The 17,622-nt window shown below is 43.4% G+C and overlaps 3 protein-coding genes and 1 pseudogene across 3 annotated transcripts; 2 read left to right on the top strand and 2 right to left on the bottom strand.

Annotated features, from left to right (window-relative positions):
* Positions 1-122: 122 nt before the first annotated feature.
* On the top strand, positions 123-1,315 carry LOC125527980 (annotated as a pseudogene).
* Positions 1,316-5,253: 3,938 nt separating this feature from the next.
* Positions 5,254-8,007, top strand: LOC125527979 (G-type lectin S-receptor-like serine/threonine-protein kinase At2g19130). Its single transcript, XM_048692494.1, has one exon. The coding sequence runs from the start codon at positions 5,314-5,316 to the stop codon at positions 7,852-7,854; it is 2,541 nt and encodes an 846-aa protein (XP_048548451.1). The 5' UTR covers positions 5,254-5,313; the 3' UTR covers positions 7,855-8,007.
* A 1,718-nt stretch (positions 8,008-9,725) lies between these two features.
* On the bottom strand, positions 9,726-11,083 carry LOC125527978 (polygalacturonase inhibitor-like). The gene has a single exon (XM_048692493.1). It carries the CDS (start codon positions 11,006-11,008, stop codon positions 9,998-10,000), a length of 1,011 nt encoding a protein of 336 aa, XP_048548450.1. The 5' UTR covers positions 11,009-11,083; the 3' UTR covers positions 9,726-9,997.
* A 491-nt stretch (positions 11,084-11,574) lies between these two features.
* On the bottom strand, positions 11,575-17,618 carry LOC125527976 (vacuolar sorting protein 3; the record flags this gene model as incomplete). The annotated part of the gene is made up of 14 exons (XM_048692492.1): positions 11,575-12,092; positions 12,187-12,357; positions 12,463-12,552; positions 12,650-12,761; positions 12,891-12,959; positions 13,283-13,338; positions 13,451-13,715; positions 14,243-14,291; positions 14,576-14,648; positions 14,730-15,008; positions 15,288-15,429; positions 15,516-15,712; positions 16,163-16,438; positions 17,208-17,618. Coding segments are annotated over 14 exons (2,283 nt in total), but the record flags the coding sequence as incomplete, so codon positions are not given.
* Positions 17,619-17,622: the final 4 nt, after the last annotated feature.

The following is a 17,622-nucleotide window of genomic DNA, read 5'->3' as shown; positions in this document are numbered from 1 at the left end:
GCGTGGCGAAGGTGGCGCCACGGAGAGAGTGCGGCCTGAGCGCTCGAGTGTGCCGCGCGCGGAAGTGGGTGCACCAAATACACAGCGCACGATGGCGATTCGGACCGCGCACTCAACTCTATATGCCGCGCGCGCTTATTGCGCGTCCGCTGGAGCCCCTCTACCAATTGCGCGCGCTAAAAAGGGCAAATTTACGGCGCGGCGCTTATTTAGCGCGGAATGTTGGAGATGCTCTTAGGCAAACGGGTGATAGGCATGGCTCGCGTGTGAGTTCGTCTCTCTCCTCTCGATTCTCCATTCCAGAACAAGGGGTATAACTTGAATTCGGAATTCCATAGTGAAATAGAGTTACATACTGCTCCAGCGGTCCAGCTTCAGAAACCTCGACCCCTCTCATAGATCCCCGAATTTCAAATTCTTCAGGGGTGACATTACTAGCGCCGACCTGATGAACCACCTCCTGGTCACCGAATCGATCGACACCGTCATGCACTTCGCTGCCTAGATTCACGTCGACAACTCCTTCAGGAACCCCTTCGGGTTCACCAAGAAGTATATATGTGTACGGCATGCACCCACGTACGTCGACCTCCTCGAGGCCTGCAAGCAGGTTAAGATCACAAGGTTCATCCATCCATGTCAGCACCGATGAAGTCTATGGTGAAACTGATGCGAATACTGTCATTGGTAACCACGAGGAATCCCAGCTGCTCCCCACAAAGTCGTACTCAGCCACGAAAGCCGGCGCGGAGATGCTGGTGATGGCACGCAAGGTCCTACAATCTTCCGGTGATCACCACCCGAGGTAACAGTGTGTGTGGGCCTAACCAGTTCCCCTAAAAGCTTGTCCCCATATTCGTTCTCCTGGCAATGAGAGGCATGCCCCTTCCGATTTACGGCGACGGCTCGAATCTCAGGAGCTACTTGCACTGTGAGGATCGATGTTGCTGAAGCATTTGATGTTGTTCACTTGTTCTTCACAGAGGAGATCAGGTTGGACATGTGTATAACATTGCGGCAGCGAAGGGGAGAGGAGTGGTGGACGTGGCCAGAGACATATGTGGCATTCTTGGGGTGGACGCTGAGAAGGTCATCAGGTTCATGGAGGACAGACCGTTCAATGACCAGAGGTACTTTTTGGACGGTGAGAAGATGAGGAGGCTGGGATATGTGTTTACCAGTCATCCGGGGGTATCATGTGTTTTTTATTATATGACTATAGACTGCAGAACTCACACTAAAAGAACCACGAGAAGTTCCAAATGTGCAAGTAGTTAAACGAAATTGCATTCACAAATAGGTTACTCTTGTATGACCAAAGGAAATATCCCTCAAGTGAGAGCAGAGAGTAACGTCTGTTGCATCATGAAATATATGTGGCATTTCAGAGTTGTTTGCCAATTCATTATCGTGTGTCAGTTTTTAGTACACACTACAGAATCTATGACCAGCAACTAAATGCAAGTGAAAAAAAATGGTCTGCAGAGTTGCAGAATGAGTAGTGGTGTGGCGGCGATTGCGTGGCAAGACTAGATATAGTCCACTATATTGACAACCTATCCAAGCATTACAAATTTACAATATCAGATACAATTATATCATCCTCCTCTCTCTAGCATAGGTAGCGTTTTATCTCCTCCCCGAGACTGCTGGCCTGAAAATGTTTAGTGGCACACAAAATTAAGCACCTCTTCCGCATCTAGTGTATGTCCATCCTGCTTCAACAAGCACAAAGGAGAACACGTTCACAACAAACCCAGGACATAGTTGATCACCCTGTCATGTTTCCCGTCCTTCCCATTACTCTTCACAAACTACAGGAGGAGGAAAACACACGTACTAAGGTGTCACGCCTGCTTCTGTTTCTCCCTGTAATTGCTACGATGCTCCTTTTGTTTTTCTCCAATATTTCAGATTGCTTGAAGGCTGATAAAGGGGTGCCCAAGTATGAACGCATATCATGCTTGCTTTATAACATCCTAAAGGCAGGGGTATATATAGCCCTCTATACACCAAGAGTCTCCGGTATCTCTTATATGGGGGGGAAATGTGAGCATGGAGTATGTGTTGAATGAGCAGACCATCAAGCAATTATTTATCATGTGTGAGTCGGCTGCATGAACATGTGACCATTCTATTTTGCATGTTTTGTTTTTGAGTTCTTATCTTAAACAAAGAAAAGAACAGTATTGTATTTGGTTGGAGAGAACTCGCACTAAAAGGATGTGCAGGATCCTGAATGAGTGAGTAGTTGAGCAACAATTGCATTTGCAAACAGGCTAGAGCAACACACAGATTCGCTATACACCCCTCCCTCCATAATAATCGTCAATACAGCAAGCCATTCAAAATATGTTTATCATGCCTTACTAATCATGTTTTTGTTGCAAAAAAAAAAACAGAAGTGAAGGGAAACATTGTGTTTGTTGAAGTGAGTTCACATTAAAAGAATGGCAAGAAGTTTTTGAATGAGCAGACTAGTTGAACGGCAATTGCATATGCACATAGGTTACTCTTGTATGATCCAAAAAAACAAACCTTGAAGTAGTACAAGAACATAATGTGCATGTTCGGAAGTAAGAGCAGAAAGTAATCCAAGTCTGTTACATCATGAAAGATGTGTGAAATGGGTTGGGAATCAACTCATTTAACTAAGTTTTCAGCTCCCTTTCAGGAACATCATTTCATAGAAAAGAACACCAGAGAAAGCGGGGGCACGAAGTGGCAAATCGTTAGAACGATTCATATAGCTTTTAATATTAATCCCCCAGTAGATGTTGCGTCTTTGTTTGGGACGTGGTTGGCTGGGTTGAACAAATCACGGCAGCTCGTATTCGGATTGGAATATGTGCGTTACTATGGCTATATGGAACTGCAGAAATGATATGATTTTTAACAGACAACACAACTTAACTTTTTTGCAGGTTATCTTCAGAGCTACAGCTTGGATCCGTACGTGGTCCTTACTCACTCCTATGGACTCCAGGGAGCCTTTGGTTACTGGGTGCAACCAATGGGAGATGGTGGCTCGGGCTATATTCAACCGGTTCGGATGGCGTTCACATAACATGATAGAGGGCTAGAGAGCTTGTCTTTATTATCACCGTATCGGTTGTTTTTAGGCCTTTTTTTTCAGATCTTTGTGCTATGACTTTGCTCCGTTTGCGAGCTGTAAGACCTTTATGATGATATTTCCTGCATTTTTAATAAAAAGGCCGCATGCATCATCATGATGCAGAGGCCGGGGTATACCTCCATTTCAAAAAAAAAAATCAAGGGCGTATCTAGTGGGGGTTATGTGGGTGCCAAGGCACCCCCTTCAAATATGCAAAAAAAAAACATAAAGTCAATTTTGGGTCTATTTCTTATAATTTTACGAGAAAAGTATATTTTTGATCCCTCAAGTTTCCCAAAAGTATAGACTTGTTCCCTCAACATTTTTCAGTACACATTTGCTCCTTCAAGTCTCAAAACCGGGTAAGTTTAGTCCAAAACCAGATTTCGACCACTTTAACCAGTTTGATCGCCCATATTTTGACTGGGTTTGACCGGATGAACAGTAAAATCGAAAAATATTATAAAAATCTGAAATTTGCACACGCCTTGTGCACCGGAGCATATTGAACCCCAAAACTATATTGCTATTTTTTCAAATTTAATGTTCACCTAGAGTAGATGTTTTGTTTTTTTCGCCACAGACTCCTCAAGTGTCCAAAGACCAAGAGAATCGGCATGCACCTTGGGCATGTAAGCATATTTGATGACAAAAAATATTCAGATTCTTTTTTATATATTTTTTTGGAATTAGCTGTTCATCCGGTCAAACCCGGTCAAAATCTGGGTGGTCAAACCCGATGAAAGTGGTCAAAATCTGGTTTTGGACTAAACTTACCTGGTTTTGAGACTTGAAGGACCAAGTGTGTACCAAAAATCTTAAGGTATCAAGTCTATACTTTTGGGAAACTTGAGGGACCAAAAACATAATTTTCTCTAATTTTAATGATATTTAGAGCATATTATAATATATTTTTAGTTTAGTTTTCAGAAAGCTTTAAACAATGTATTGAAGTTATGTTATTCATACATTGTACATATGTATAGGGTGAATTTCAGGCAATCTCAGAAGTTTCCTTCTCCGGGGCGGCTATTTGCTCCACGGATCGCGGTCACCAGCGTCTTCTGGTCTACATCGACAACTTTCTGGTCATTGCTTCTACAAGCTCCTTGGTTTAAACAACTTATCTCCACTGAGACGGAGGCTTAGAGAAATTCTTTTTTATAGCAAAGAGAACCTTATTAGGAAGCAAACACACTTAATCATTCGCCAAGATTTTATTTATTTTGTTTGAGAGAGAGAGAATCATTCACCAAGATTGAGATGAACGAAAACCAGTGAGTCACCAAGTACAAATCTGTAACAAATAAACAAAGTAATCAAAGGTCAAATTCCCCTATCATATATAAGAACATAGCTAGTAGCCGCCATCAATAACATTCTGGTATTGTACGCACCCAAATCAAATTATGAATCAATAATACGTAAGGAAGTCACTAGTCAAATGTCAGATTCCCCCAACATATATAAAAACATAACTAGTACTCCTATGTATAGCCGCCATCAATCAAATTAGGCTACTGTATATAAACAAATCAAAGTCTCGAAAGAGCTTTGCTAACTACAAATTGCTCTAAACTTCTGCGCCATGCCGTCGTTGTACACATGTCTCACAAAATTAACACAAAGTGTTGTCTGTTCGCTATGATATATAGAAATTGTTGTGTATATGACTGTACAAACCCTATACGAAAATGATGCCAACAGAGAGATTAATTTTATTCGTCGCTATCTAGTCAACTAGTAAATATTTGTGGTCACTCAATTATTGTTGATCTGCCGTCTGCGGAGTTATAGCTGACCTTGGTATGATAATTTTGTAATTGCAATTCGATACGTCTTGATAATCATGTATTTAATTTGTTGATGAAGTCTACTGGACGAAATATTTGTTTATGACCTGCACGTATATATTAATCACCGTTCACAAGGGTTCATAGAAAGAAAACTCAACTTATTCAAGTATCCAACTCACATGGTTAGCTAGTGCTACATGATTACTTACTAATCCATGTATTTAATTAACCTCTCTGGTTGACCTTGTAACTACACACGTACAACCACCCGGCAGGGTGTTGTATTCTCTATATATGCACACAACATCTTCTTCCTTCTCCGAAGAGTTAGTAGAACAAAGACTTCATCCATCCATCCAAACTATCCCATCTTCCCCAACAACTTGTACACTTCTCCATGCCATGTCTCCTCTCATCTACACATTACTCGGGCTTCTCCTCCTCTCGTACACAGCTCCTCGGTGCTCCTCTGCAGGCGACACTTTGACGGCAGGTCAAACTTTCGCGGCTGTTGGTGCCGGTGCCGGCAAGCTCGTCTCAAGAAATGGCAAGTACGTGCTCGGCTTCTTCCAACCAGCTACAATGATTGCAAGCACCATGAGTAGTAGTAAGTCCCACGACAACTGGTACTTTGGCATATGGTTCAATAAGATTCCAGTTTTTACTACTGTGTGGGTTGCTAATAGGGAGGAGCCCATCTCCCATCCCAATATCAACTCCACACAGCTCAGGATCTCAAGTGACAGCAATCTTGTCATCATCGTAGACCATGTTGATGCCGGCACTGAATCCCTTGTCTGGTCCACTCACATCGTTAATAGGACACAAACCACCACCACCACTACAGCCCTTGTTCTCCTGAACAATGGAAACCTTGTCCTCCTACCCACAAACACTAGCCAAGAGATGCCGTCATGGCAGAGTTTCGACCACCCAACAGATGTTGTGCTTCCTGGCGCCAAGCTTGGCTGGAACAAGCTCACCGGCTTGAGTAACACGATCATCTCAAAGAAGAGTCTCATTAATCCTGGTCTTGGCTCATACAGTGTTGGACTAGAAGGTGCCACGGGGATGGTCCTCAAGCGTCGCAACAACCCCTCTGTAGTGTATTGGCAATTTGTGTCCTCTACAACGTCAACATTGGTACCAATAATCCGGTCACTGGTAGATTTGGATCCTCGGATTAAAGGTCTGGTTAACCCAACATATGTTGATAACAACCGAGAGGAGTACTACATGTACACTTCACCGGATGAATCACCACCTTTATTTGTCTCACTGGACACCTCTGGTCAAATAAAAATGATGTTTTGGTCTCAAACCAAACAGACTTGGGAAACCATAGGTGCCAACCCTGATGGTCGTTGCATGACGCCTGCTACATGTGGACCTTTTGCAGTCTGCACCAACAACGCACATATATTATGTGAGTGTATGAAGGGCTTCTCTCAGAAGTCACCACAGGATTGGGAGTTTAATGATAGAACAGGTGGGTGCATCAGAAATACACCATTACAGTACTGCAGCACTAGTGAGAAAAACATGACAAGTTCAATAGACATGTTCCACCCAATTGCTCAAGCTACATTGCCCTACAAGCCCCAACTAATATCCCTTGCTTCAACTCAGACAAAATGCGAAGAAGCTTGTCTTAGCTCTTGCTCTTGCACTGCTTATTCCTTTAACAATGACAAATGCTCTGTCTGGTATGAGGAATTACTTAGTGTAAATATGAATGATGGCATTGATTTTACAGCTGAAGATGTTCTTTACATTCGCCTTGCTGCCAAAGATTTAAGTTTCAGAAAAAATAAAAGAAAACCGCATGTGGGAGTTATTACTGCGGGAGCCATTACTGGTCTTGGGTTACTAATGATCATGGTGTTGTTATTGATTTGGATGAAGAAATTCAAATGGTGTTGTCTGCCTTTATACGGCAATCAAGTTAGTGGTGGAGGGATTATGGCCTTTAGATTCACGGATTTAGTCCGTGCTACTAAAAACTTCTCAGAAAAGCTAGGAGGAGGTGGTTTTGGTTCTGTATACAAGGGGGTATTAAATGACTCAACTAGTATAGCAGTGAAAAGGCTTGATGGTGCATGTCAAGGAGAGAAGCAATTCAGGGCCGAGGTGAGCTCAGTTGGACTGATCCAACATATCAACATAGTCAAATTGATTGGTTTCTGCAGCGAAGGTGATAAAAGGTTACTTGTATATGAACACATGTCAAATGGGTCTCTGGATGACCATCTGTTTAAGAAGAGCAATGCTAATGGTGATATCCTGAACTGGAACACTAGATTTCAAATAACCCTTGGAATTGCTAGAGGATTGTCCTACTTGCATCAGAGTTGTCGCCAATGCATCATACACTGTGATATTAAGCCAGAAAATATACTTTTGGATGCATCATTTGTTCCTAAAGTTGCAGACTTTGGGTTGGCGGCATTAGTCGGACGGGATTTTAGCCGAATTCTAACCACATTCAGAGGAACTGTTGGTTATCTTGCTCCGGAGTGGCTTAGCGGGAATGCTATTACGCCAAAAGTTGATGTTTATAGCTTCGGCATGGTACTTCTGGAAATCATATCAGGGGCTAGGAATTCATCTGGAACATACAACACTAGGAACGACCACTCTGCTAAATTTTTCCCCGTGCAAGCTATCTACAAGCTTCATGGGGGTGATGTGCAGAGTTTGGTGGATCCAAATTTGCATGGTGACTTCAATTTAGAAGAGGTTGAAAGGGTTTGCAAGGTTGCATGTTGGTGTATCCAAGATAATGAATTTGATCGACCGACGATGGGTGAAATGGTACGAGTTCTTGAAGGTCTACAGGAGATTGGCATGCCCCTAATGCCAAGACAACTTGCGGCTATGACGGAACAATATGGTGCAACCTCTTCAATATACATAGTAAACAGTCACAGTCAATGTGACTAATTGTCGTTTCTGCAAATTATAAAGTGTTATTGTGGAGTAGAGGGAACAAAAGAAGGCAAAGCTTGGAGTTCCTAATTCTTTCTTATTTATTGCCAATTTTAGTGTGCAAGCGCTTGTAGAAAAGTATATTGCATGTTGAATTGAATATGTGTATGCTTTCTTGATGGATGGTTTTATCCCTTAAATCCTTGAGTTGGAAATGTCGATGTATATATGTATGTCACTACTAGTTCTTCATCAATAATGGTGTTTATGTTTTGTTGATGGTGTGTAATTGATCGTCTCTCTGAGTTTCAGAGGATGTCTAGTGTTGAGCTTTTGAGCCAAATGTAATCCTTCAGACTATTTTTTTTATGAGGAGCTGAAGGATCAAGATGATTGACTACGGAGAGTAAGCAATTGTAAATTTACTTCTTCCTTTTGCACTTTAGGCATTCCAAATAAATAAGTTCTCCTGAGTGCAACTATGGTGGGTACAACCTATATGCAGATATGAAGGTCAAGGGATCAAATAAAATACAAAAGTGACAAACCTTGGATAAGAATTAACCGAGGCATGTAGAGACAGAGATGTATCCACTTCCTTGGAGAGAAGCTCGTTAGTCACTGTGAGAGAGGTGTGGGCACCACCAGGGTTTACCAACGCCACCAAGACTCGCCTTCTTCTCCTTGAGCCTCTCACACAAAGTAGGAGCTCAACCGCTAGTTCAGACTAAACTTTATTGTACGGAAAGGGGGGAAATGGAGATGACCCAGAGGTGGCTTCCGGACCTTAGTAGACTCGGAAGCCTATGTTACGGATGTTACTTATTCTTAAGTTCCAATGGAAATCATGTTGGGCCCCCAAGCGCAAGGGTGTGTAGCGAGAAGTAAGTATCCCTCAATTGAGAATATCCCTCGGTTGAGAATCAAAGTATCAACCTGCGGAGTTCTCTAACGAGTCAATGGTCAGTGCTACACTCAATTAAGAAACTTTACTTGGTCCCCAACACTTCTTGAGCTCTTGCATAATTGTACTATACATGATTTTCTCCTTCATAAACTCCGCCACATCTAAAAATTATTTCGGCCTCCACCACTGGTGCTTGTTAATGATAGCAAGGTTGACCGTTTATTGAGGCATAACAAGAAAAGAAATCTCTTTGGGTCCAAGCAAATACTCTGATAGATGTCTTTGTTGAACCATAGTGTAAAATCTCTTATCATGAGCATCCTTTTGATTGACACATTGGCCATTTGGAACCTTAAGTCTTGGCATGTGGTCTTCCCAATGCTCATTTGTAGTCCAGTTTTGTAACTTACCCCCCCTTCCCCAATGTCTTTGAGGGATTACATTTGGCAAGTACTTCTGGAAATGTCGTTAAGCGATGGTCCCTTGGTTAATTTGTTGTTGCTTTTGGAAAAGTTTTGGCCTTCCAACATCCTCAAGCACAACATGCTCTTCCTCAACCACGAACCCTTCATCTATCAGTCTATCTCATGCTCATCATCATGTGCAGCGCCACAGCCTCACATGCTCTTCTCCTTTAACTCTCACAAAAGTATCTTCCCCATCAAACGGGTTGCCAAGCATAGATTTTCGAACTGTGCTATACACACGACAAGATTCGGACGACTCATAGATGATGCTTAAAATCTAGCCGGACATGCGTGCATACATCGAATACTGGCCGCTGGATTTTGATGTCGTCCATTCATCGGGCACTAGAATCGTGCATGAAGCAGTTTCGTAGATTTTCTCTTGTATCTACCTACCGGTATGACAAAAATGGTAGTTGCTAATCTCGAGGTGACTCGAAGGGAGAGATATCCATGATGTCCGCTCCCGGGAGCTCCTCGGCATTTTTCGGGCAGAAACGGATCCATCCATATATATCCAATATCCATTATTATGCATATATAAGTTGCAATATCGAGTACATTCATTCATTAGCTCCGTGAAGCTCCACAACATCAGGGGCATAATTAATCAGTGGTCAGTTTAATTACCACCGATATACGTACTGGTACTTATCATTACACTGCGGTGGTTACCGTACTAATCACTCCATTGGTACATACGTGCTCATCTCACATCATATCACATCTCATCATCATGGCTTAATTTTGGAGGCTTTGATTGAACCGTTGGATGGAAGACGCTCTAATGGAGGTAGCCGACGGGCCGCTGGCGGCAGGCGGTGAGCGGCGTGCCGCAAAGGCACTTGTTGTGGAGGTAGCTGTAGCGGTCGAACCTGGACATGTTGCCGCCGGTGGGCACGGCGCCGCACAGCCTGTTGAAGCTCACGTTGAACTGCTGGAGGCCAGCCAGCGTCGCCACCTGCGCCGGTATGGAGCCGCGGATGGCGTTGTGGCTGAGGTCGGCGTAGGTGAGCTGCTCCGGGAACTCCACGCCGGAGAGGTCAAAGTTGAGGGCGTTGCGGGACACGTCGAGGTGCTGGATGACCTTCTCTGCGCCGAAGAGGCTGGTGGCGTCGCCGGAGAGGGCGTTGCGGGAGAGGTCGACGTAGGAGAAGTTGACAGCGGCGAACTCAGTCGGGATGGCGCCGGAGAGGTTGTTGTGGGAGAGCTGGAGGTAGGCGCCGTCGGGGGACTTGGACAAGAGGAGCGACGGGATGGTGCCGGAGAGGCTGTTGCGGCGGAGGTTGATACTAGAGAGGCTGATGAGGTTGGCGAGGGACGGTGGGATGGCGCCGGTGAGGGAGTTGTAGGAGAGGTCGAGGAGGGTGAGTGCGGTGAGCGCGCTGAGGAAGGAGGGCACCGGGCCGGACACACCCGTGTAGGAGATTGTGAGCTCCGAGAGGTTGGAAAGCGTGGCGAGGGAGTCCGGGATGACACCGGAGATGGCCGGGAGGTGGTGGAGGGTGAGGGTCTCAAGGAAGGTGAGGTTGCCGATGGCGTCCGGGATGGCGCCGGACATGTTGGAGTCCTGGTAGACACGGAGGCCGACGACGCGGCCCGTGTCGGCATCACAGTCGACATCATCCCAGTCGCAGCAGGCGGAGTCGGGCGTCCAAGACGCGAAGTGGTAGGGGCTGCCCATGGCGATGTCGATGGCAACCAAGGCGGCATGGTCATCGTCGTGGCACTGGTCCGCCACCGCCATCGAAACAAGGAGGAATGAGAGCAGGAGGATAGGGGAGGCGCCGGCCATCTTCCTCTATCAAAGTGGTGGAGCTCCTTCTGTGTGGGTGTGTGGGTGTCACTGGGCTTACTGAGCTGCTCCTTGATGAGTGAGGCTGCATGGTGCCGGGCAGTCTACTTATAGTGTGGTAAAAGTGCTAGTTTGGAGGGGGTGCACTAACACCGAGCCAGTGGGTTCAATAAACATTTGCACAAAGTGCAGCCTAATGGGCAACAGAAATGCATGCCTTGGCAGCGACAATCACTCACCTGGCCCAGATATTTTCAAGATACATATACATTAGTCTCTTTTTACCGACATCGCGGGTAGAAATTAGGACATGGATTATGGGCAGGCATCATCAGGCATTATCACTACACCATGCATACATATCAACAACGAAGTGGATGATCATGATGATGATGATGCAATGGCCTTTCAGTTGATGTATGGACAGGCAGCAGCAAAATGCGATTGGTCGCCCCGGTTCGTTCAAGAGTTGTTTAGATATGTTTCATCTTACGCGTTTTGACTTGATCCGGCTGTTGTTAATGGGGTAGTGTTGCAATGCAAAATTCCAGTCTCATACCACTATATACCAGTAAAATTTGTTTAGTGTTATGTTCCACTGTCGATATATTCGTTTCTATCTCTCAGCTCAGCAATTACAACCGCCATTTACAGTGTTGCCGCTAACAAACTATTCCTGCAAGTTACATCCCATTTTCAAGTGATCTGGGAGAAAAAGAAAACGAAACCGAGTTCCTCAACATTTTCCGGGATAAGAGTGTGCCAGACAGCCCCTAGGGCGATCGCATACACATGGCACACTGTTGACAGCCCCGGGTGAATGAATTAACAGCGCCATCAAAAGCAGCCGATGATGTTGCAACGTTTTTAGAGCATTTCAAAGGAGCTGTAGCAAGATCATGTACCTTGAACTGCAAGGGCGGTACGCATGACCTCTCTCAGTTGTTCATGGCAAAGGAATGTCTGTACGAGTTTTGCTGCTCAATCTTCGCTATCTACTGACAAGCCAGCTTTGTTTGAATATAGCATCTTTCCTGAAGTTACGGCCTCGTCCTGAAACAGAATCGCCTTGGTTTCGGTAGCACTGCAGGCAACCATGACAACAAATCAGATCTAGTGAAACTTCCATGCAGAAGAATAAATAGGCAGCTAAACAACAAAGTTGTTGGACTTGTTACCCTGTAGCAAACAACCGAGTCGTCTGGGTACATGACGAATAGCTTGGTGCCAAGCCGAGCTCGACATGAATCACAGATACTCTCATCAGTTAGCTGCACATGCCTTGACCTCTCCTCCAGTCTTGTCAATCGTGCATCAACGTTCGTTGCGCGTGATAAATTATGCACTATCTAATGATAGACAGAGAAAGAGAAAAGAAATTAAAATATATGGATATTGCAAGCCAGACCTCCTGTGAGTTCAACATAGAAGCAAGCCTGTTTCACAATGTTTACCTGCCCTTGGCGATGATGGTGCACCCGAGCTCTTAGCATTCGCAATATTGTATCTGAAGCTAGCTGGAGAGGCATATCTGAGGATAATCTCTGGGAAAAATTTGTCTTCAGATTTCAGAATTCTTATTATATCCTAATAATAGTTGTGCATAACAGGATCGCCCACAGTAATATAAGAAAATAGTACCTCCAATACTTGTATGGGATCCAAAGATTTCCCGTGATTATGAAGAAGTCGGACAGCTGCTGTAAACATCGGTTCTCTCCCATTTTTCGGGTCCAAATACAAATCCAAAAGCCTGAGTTCAAAGCAAGATGGACATAACATTAACCGAGGAACAAAGATAATCCCATTGATAATGATATAAGAAAATATACCAAGAGTACGAGCCAGTCAACAAAGAATTACTAGTCAAACAATAACATACTGAATATAAGCATCGTCTCGACCAATCTCTGCACAGTACTGCTCAGCAGCTTCACTATCCTCCAGCTTCCTTCATCACAGACCAACAAATAACAGTCAGAACAGCTGCACTGGAAATGGTAAAGACATGCAAGTCCAGCTAAACAGAATACCACTGCTGTTGCAACTTACTCCCTCCGATCCATATTAATTGTCGCTGATTTAGTACAACTTTGTACTCCCCGTCCCAAAATAAGTGTCTTAACCTTGGTACAGCTTTGCACTAAAGTTAGTACAAAGTTGAGACACTTATTTTGGGACAGAGGAAGTATTAAATCAGCGACAATTAATACGGATTGGAGGGAGTACAAGTTACAACAAACCAATAATAGTAAGTGCAGGATAACATCTTACAGTGCTAGTATCTGAAGTACAATGTTCTCTTGGCCCATCTTCCTATACAAAATGGCCTGACAAAAGAAAAACGAATGCCTTAGTATCTGAACTTAAACACAGTTGTGGACAAATAAAGTGATGAACATGTAACCACATTAAGGGGAAGGTGAAATTTTGTCACAAGACCTTTTCCAGCCATAGCTCAGATTCTGCTATCACATCAAGCACTTCTTCTGGATCATACAAGTCCGAAGCTTGCAAAAATAATTGCAATCTTTCCCTCAATGAATAAATGAACTGTAGGTCTGAGTCGATTTCTTTATCATTTCTCTCTCCGGAATTGGACTCCATATGAAATGCTTCCATGGCAGATTTCGACAGCAATAATGCATATGACGTGTGATAGTGAGGGTCCTCACAACCCTGATCCTCAATCAACCACTGCAAATATCTGCATAACTTAGCCAGTTAGATTTTCATGATAGTAGATGGATCTGAGTATCGAATATGTCAAATGAAGGTGATAGCACAGGATATGACATGGACAACATTATATGATGAACATGTGCACAGAAAAACGCTGTTTGACTAAGAATTAACAAATGTAAGATGCATACCAAACACTACTCAGAGGTCCCATTATGTTAGAATCTTGATAGAGGATATAAATAAAAGACCAGTGGCACTTAATCATTATTGCAGAACAATATCTACTCAAATTATCCGGCATTGGAGATATAATATTCCTAAGCAGTCATGTCAAGGTTCAAGTTACTGTACATGTTGAATTCCAACGACAATGAGTAATTAGTTAGGCTGTTATTAGACCATTACTGAAGTTCGTATAAGTGTGTAATAAGCAAACTAGCTGCACAGAATGTATCAACAATTACAACTTTTATGTTCACATAGACATCGGGGTTCATAATGGAATCTTGAGAGGTTTTAGTTGTTGAAGATTTCATGAACACATCATACCTTTGGTGAATCCCAACCTTTTCTGAATCAAGGGCAGCAATAACCTTTTCTGCAGAGTACCACCCAACCAAAACAAATGTTAACAAAGTTCATTACATGTCAAAGTTATTTTAACAGTCCTAACTAGTTAAACACGACATTTCATGGACACAATCAGTTGCAACCACAGGATTAAAAAATTCAGTTTTCAGGAGAGGAATAAAAAAGAACATCCTTGTACACTTGTACTGCACCATACTCTGACATGCTCACAAGTAAAAACTGGAGGATGTGTTGAACTGCCATGCCAGTAAAGGTACTAATAAAGTGAATTGTTTGAAACAAATTAATTACCAGAAGAAAGTTGTTTTTCCCTCATCTCAGATGTTAAAATCGCAGTTGCAAGGTCTTGATCAATGTCTGCAACCTGCATGAAATTACTGAATAATATTCACAAGATAATGAAACAGCTCACTATAAGATCAGGTGCTCAGCATGAAGCACATACCCATCCAAGATGTTCCAAGACAAGGTCCTGGTCAGATGTTGCTTGAAGTATCTTGGAGGCTTCGATAGCAGCAATTTCCTCACCGGATTTTTTATCAGCCGAAGTTTCCTGGGAGTCCGTTCCAGGCAGAATAGGACGGTCCTTCCACAGACCTGTGCTGTAATTCCTTGCTAAGATACGCCATATAGCAACAGCTTGGGAGCACATTCCCTTACTGCCATATAAGAAAGCAAGCGCCCGCAGATGTCCAGAGTTGTCCAACAGTGATTCCAGTTCATCCTGCACCACCCATAATTTTGACGATAAATGCACCTTTCTATATGTGACGAAAACCTAAGAAGAACAAATCTACAGCATACTATATTCCATCTACAAATCCAGACTAAATATTGATTTCAGTAACATATACTCCCTCCATCCCATATTGTAAGACACTTTTTGACACTACACTAGTGTTAAAAAACGTCTTATATTATGGGACGGAGGGAGTAGTATATGATAGCTATAAACTCATGATTCTACAAAGTAGGGTTATGGTTATAAAGGAAATACACATACCACAACACAGCTATTTTGAGATGATGCAAGCTTCTCCATGTCATCAACAAGATCAAGTGCTCTATAAAGGTACATCAGAAGAGTATCGACTCCTTCCATCTCTGCAGGAGACAAGGTCTTCTCTCGCGAAACACAAAGGTACCTAGTTTCATTTAGCATTTAGACATTGGTCACTACATGCAGCTTTATTGCAGTTCAATGAATAAAAATACCAGGGATAAACCAGACCTGATAATATTTCTGATAGCTAGTTCCAATAGATCAGCTCTAGTTGGAGGATTTGAAAGGAAATCTTCATCCACAACTGTGTCCACACCTGCCTTTTTGAGAAACAATGCTCGCTGAAGTGTTACCAGTCCATCGTCAATAACTTCTTCAAGAGGCTTGGGGGGAGGATGCAAGCCCCAATAACGTTTTCTTGGCACCTAAATTTTGCAAATAAATTTGTTTAAAACTATCCCATCTAGAAACGGCAAGTAAATCCTCGTAAAAAAGATTAGTTGAAGATAAAATCAGGCTGTGGAACCCTGTAGGCATTAACAGCTTAACTAAAAGCTACTGACTACAAAGCAGCCAGCCAAGCACGGTGGAGAAAACCAAAACTCATTTCACAGTTCCCCAAATTGGTTCACGAAATATAAATATGTTGATAAAAGTTGCAAGAGATCCTAGCTACAAAAGCTTTATGCACGAATTTTGTGGAACACTGAAGAAACTGTTTGAGTCTAATTAATTGAATCATAATAAAATCTTAAAAAGTTTATAATCATAAAGTTTTGTCATACACAAGAATAAGTTAAAAACAAATGAAGTGGGGTCTTGCAGATACTCCATACAATAATTTCAAAATGAACAATGGAGGAAGATGACATTACCAGATCTGACCAACGATTAGGATCCCGCATGATGAATGGAAATATTTCTGCTGGTTGCATAGTCTCTGACAGCAAGAAATGATTAACAGCATCCTCAAAGCGCAAGTCAAAGAATAATAAGAATCCAAGTTGTGCATGCACAAAGGAAATCATATCATTCAAGATTTCACCATCAGATTCAAACTCTTCCAGCAAAGAAATAGCCTCTGTATAACTCTTTATTCGTAACAACGCCTTGATCTGTTCCACTGCAGATACTTTACGGTAACAGAAAACCTGGACAAGTCATTTATCAATTAGTTGTAGCATCACTACAGCTGAGCAGATGATTGCTAGACTACACTCTTAAACTCATTTTGGAATCAGTGGAAAACAGTTAGTGCAAATTTCCTGCTCCACTTTTCTGTCTTGTTTTTTCACTGAAAACTGATATGGGAAAAGTAGGAAATAATTAGCACTAGTTGGCTAGTACAGTAACAGATGGCAACCAACTGACAATGTGGAGCAGAATTTTGTCAAGGTGATGTCAGTCATGATGGTCATAACCAATTACGGTAGCCAGAACTAGAAAGTAACAAACGTCTAACATCCAGATAACTCAGGATGGCGCAAAAAGTTCAAATGGTGAGTAGCTTAGCTTGGCATGTCTCAGACTCATTTGTGCACTAGTAACTAGTTTTTTACAGCAACCAACAACAACACTGATCAGGGAGCTGCCTGCATATTTCTAAAAGAGAAGGAAAATTCTGTTTGCTCATAAACTTACTGGAGGCTACAAAACTAGTGTAAGTTGTTGCTGTTCTACACACAATTAGTTCCAATTCATGACCATTTCAAGTTAAATCTTCTTCCTGTCTTCCAGGCCCATCTAAGCATGTCCACTCAATAACTCTGCAACTAATTGGCATCTCTCCCTAAGATTAACAAAATGGCATTAATTTTCACAGTATGCAGCGCAAAGCTACTCATAGAAGGCAACATCGTGTATTTACAAATTTGGGGACAAGTTCCATTGATGGCAGAGTCAACAACATACCTACTTTACCTTATAAGCCGTAGCAACCACAACAACCTCCCCGCCGCTTCCATCACCATCGCTCACCACGGTCAGAACACCCGTGCCTCTCCTCGCGATCGGAACGGTCTGCAAGTGCACCCCATTCCTCCTCCTGTACACATCCACCTTGGACTCTGCGGCGACCACCACATACGGGAACACCTCGACGATGCAATCCGGCCTGCTGTTGAACACAAAGCTGCTTCCGACGGGGTGCCCGGACCGGTCGACGACCACCCCGACATTGTCCACCAGCAGCATCGCCTCCTGGCCGCCCGACAGCGGCCTGATCCTCGGCGCCCCCGCTGACTCCGGGAGCGTGAATATGTCCACGCGCTGGCCCGTGCCGCCGCCGCTCGAGGAGAAGAGCGAGTACCCCGACGCGGTGCCGGCGAAGACCGAG

This window comes from Triticum urartu, unplaced genomic scaffold (assembly GCF_003073215.2).
Source record: "Triticum urartu cultivar G1812 unplaced genomic scaffold, Tu2.1 TuUngrouped_contig_4543, whole genome shotgun sequence".
NCBI lineage: Eukaryota > Viridiplantae > Streptophyta > Magnoliopsida > Poales > Poaceae > Triticum > Triticum urartu.
The sequence above is the reverse complement of the archived record's forward strand: the minus strand, read 5'-3'. Positions and strand labels throughout refer to the sequence as shown.

Coding starts and splice junctions, on each gene's coding strand:
- LOC125527979 (XM_048692494.1), top strand. CDS start 5,314: ATGTCTCCTCTCATCTACACATTACTCGGGCTTCTCCTCCTCTCGTAC.
- LOC125527978 (XM_048692493.1), bottom strand. CDS start 11,008: ATGGCCGGCGCCTCCCCTATCCTCCTGCTCTCATTCCTCCTTGTTTCG.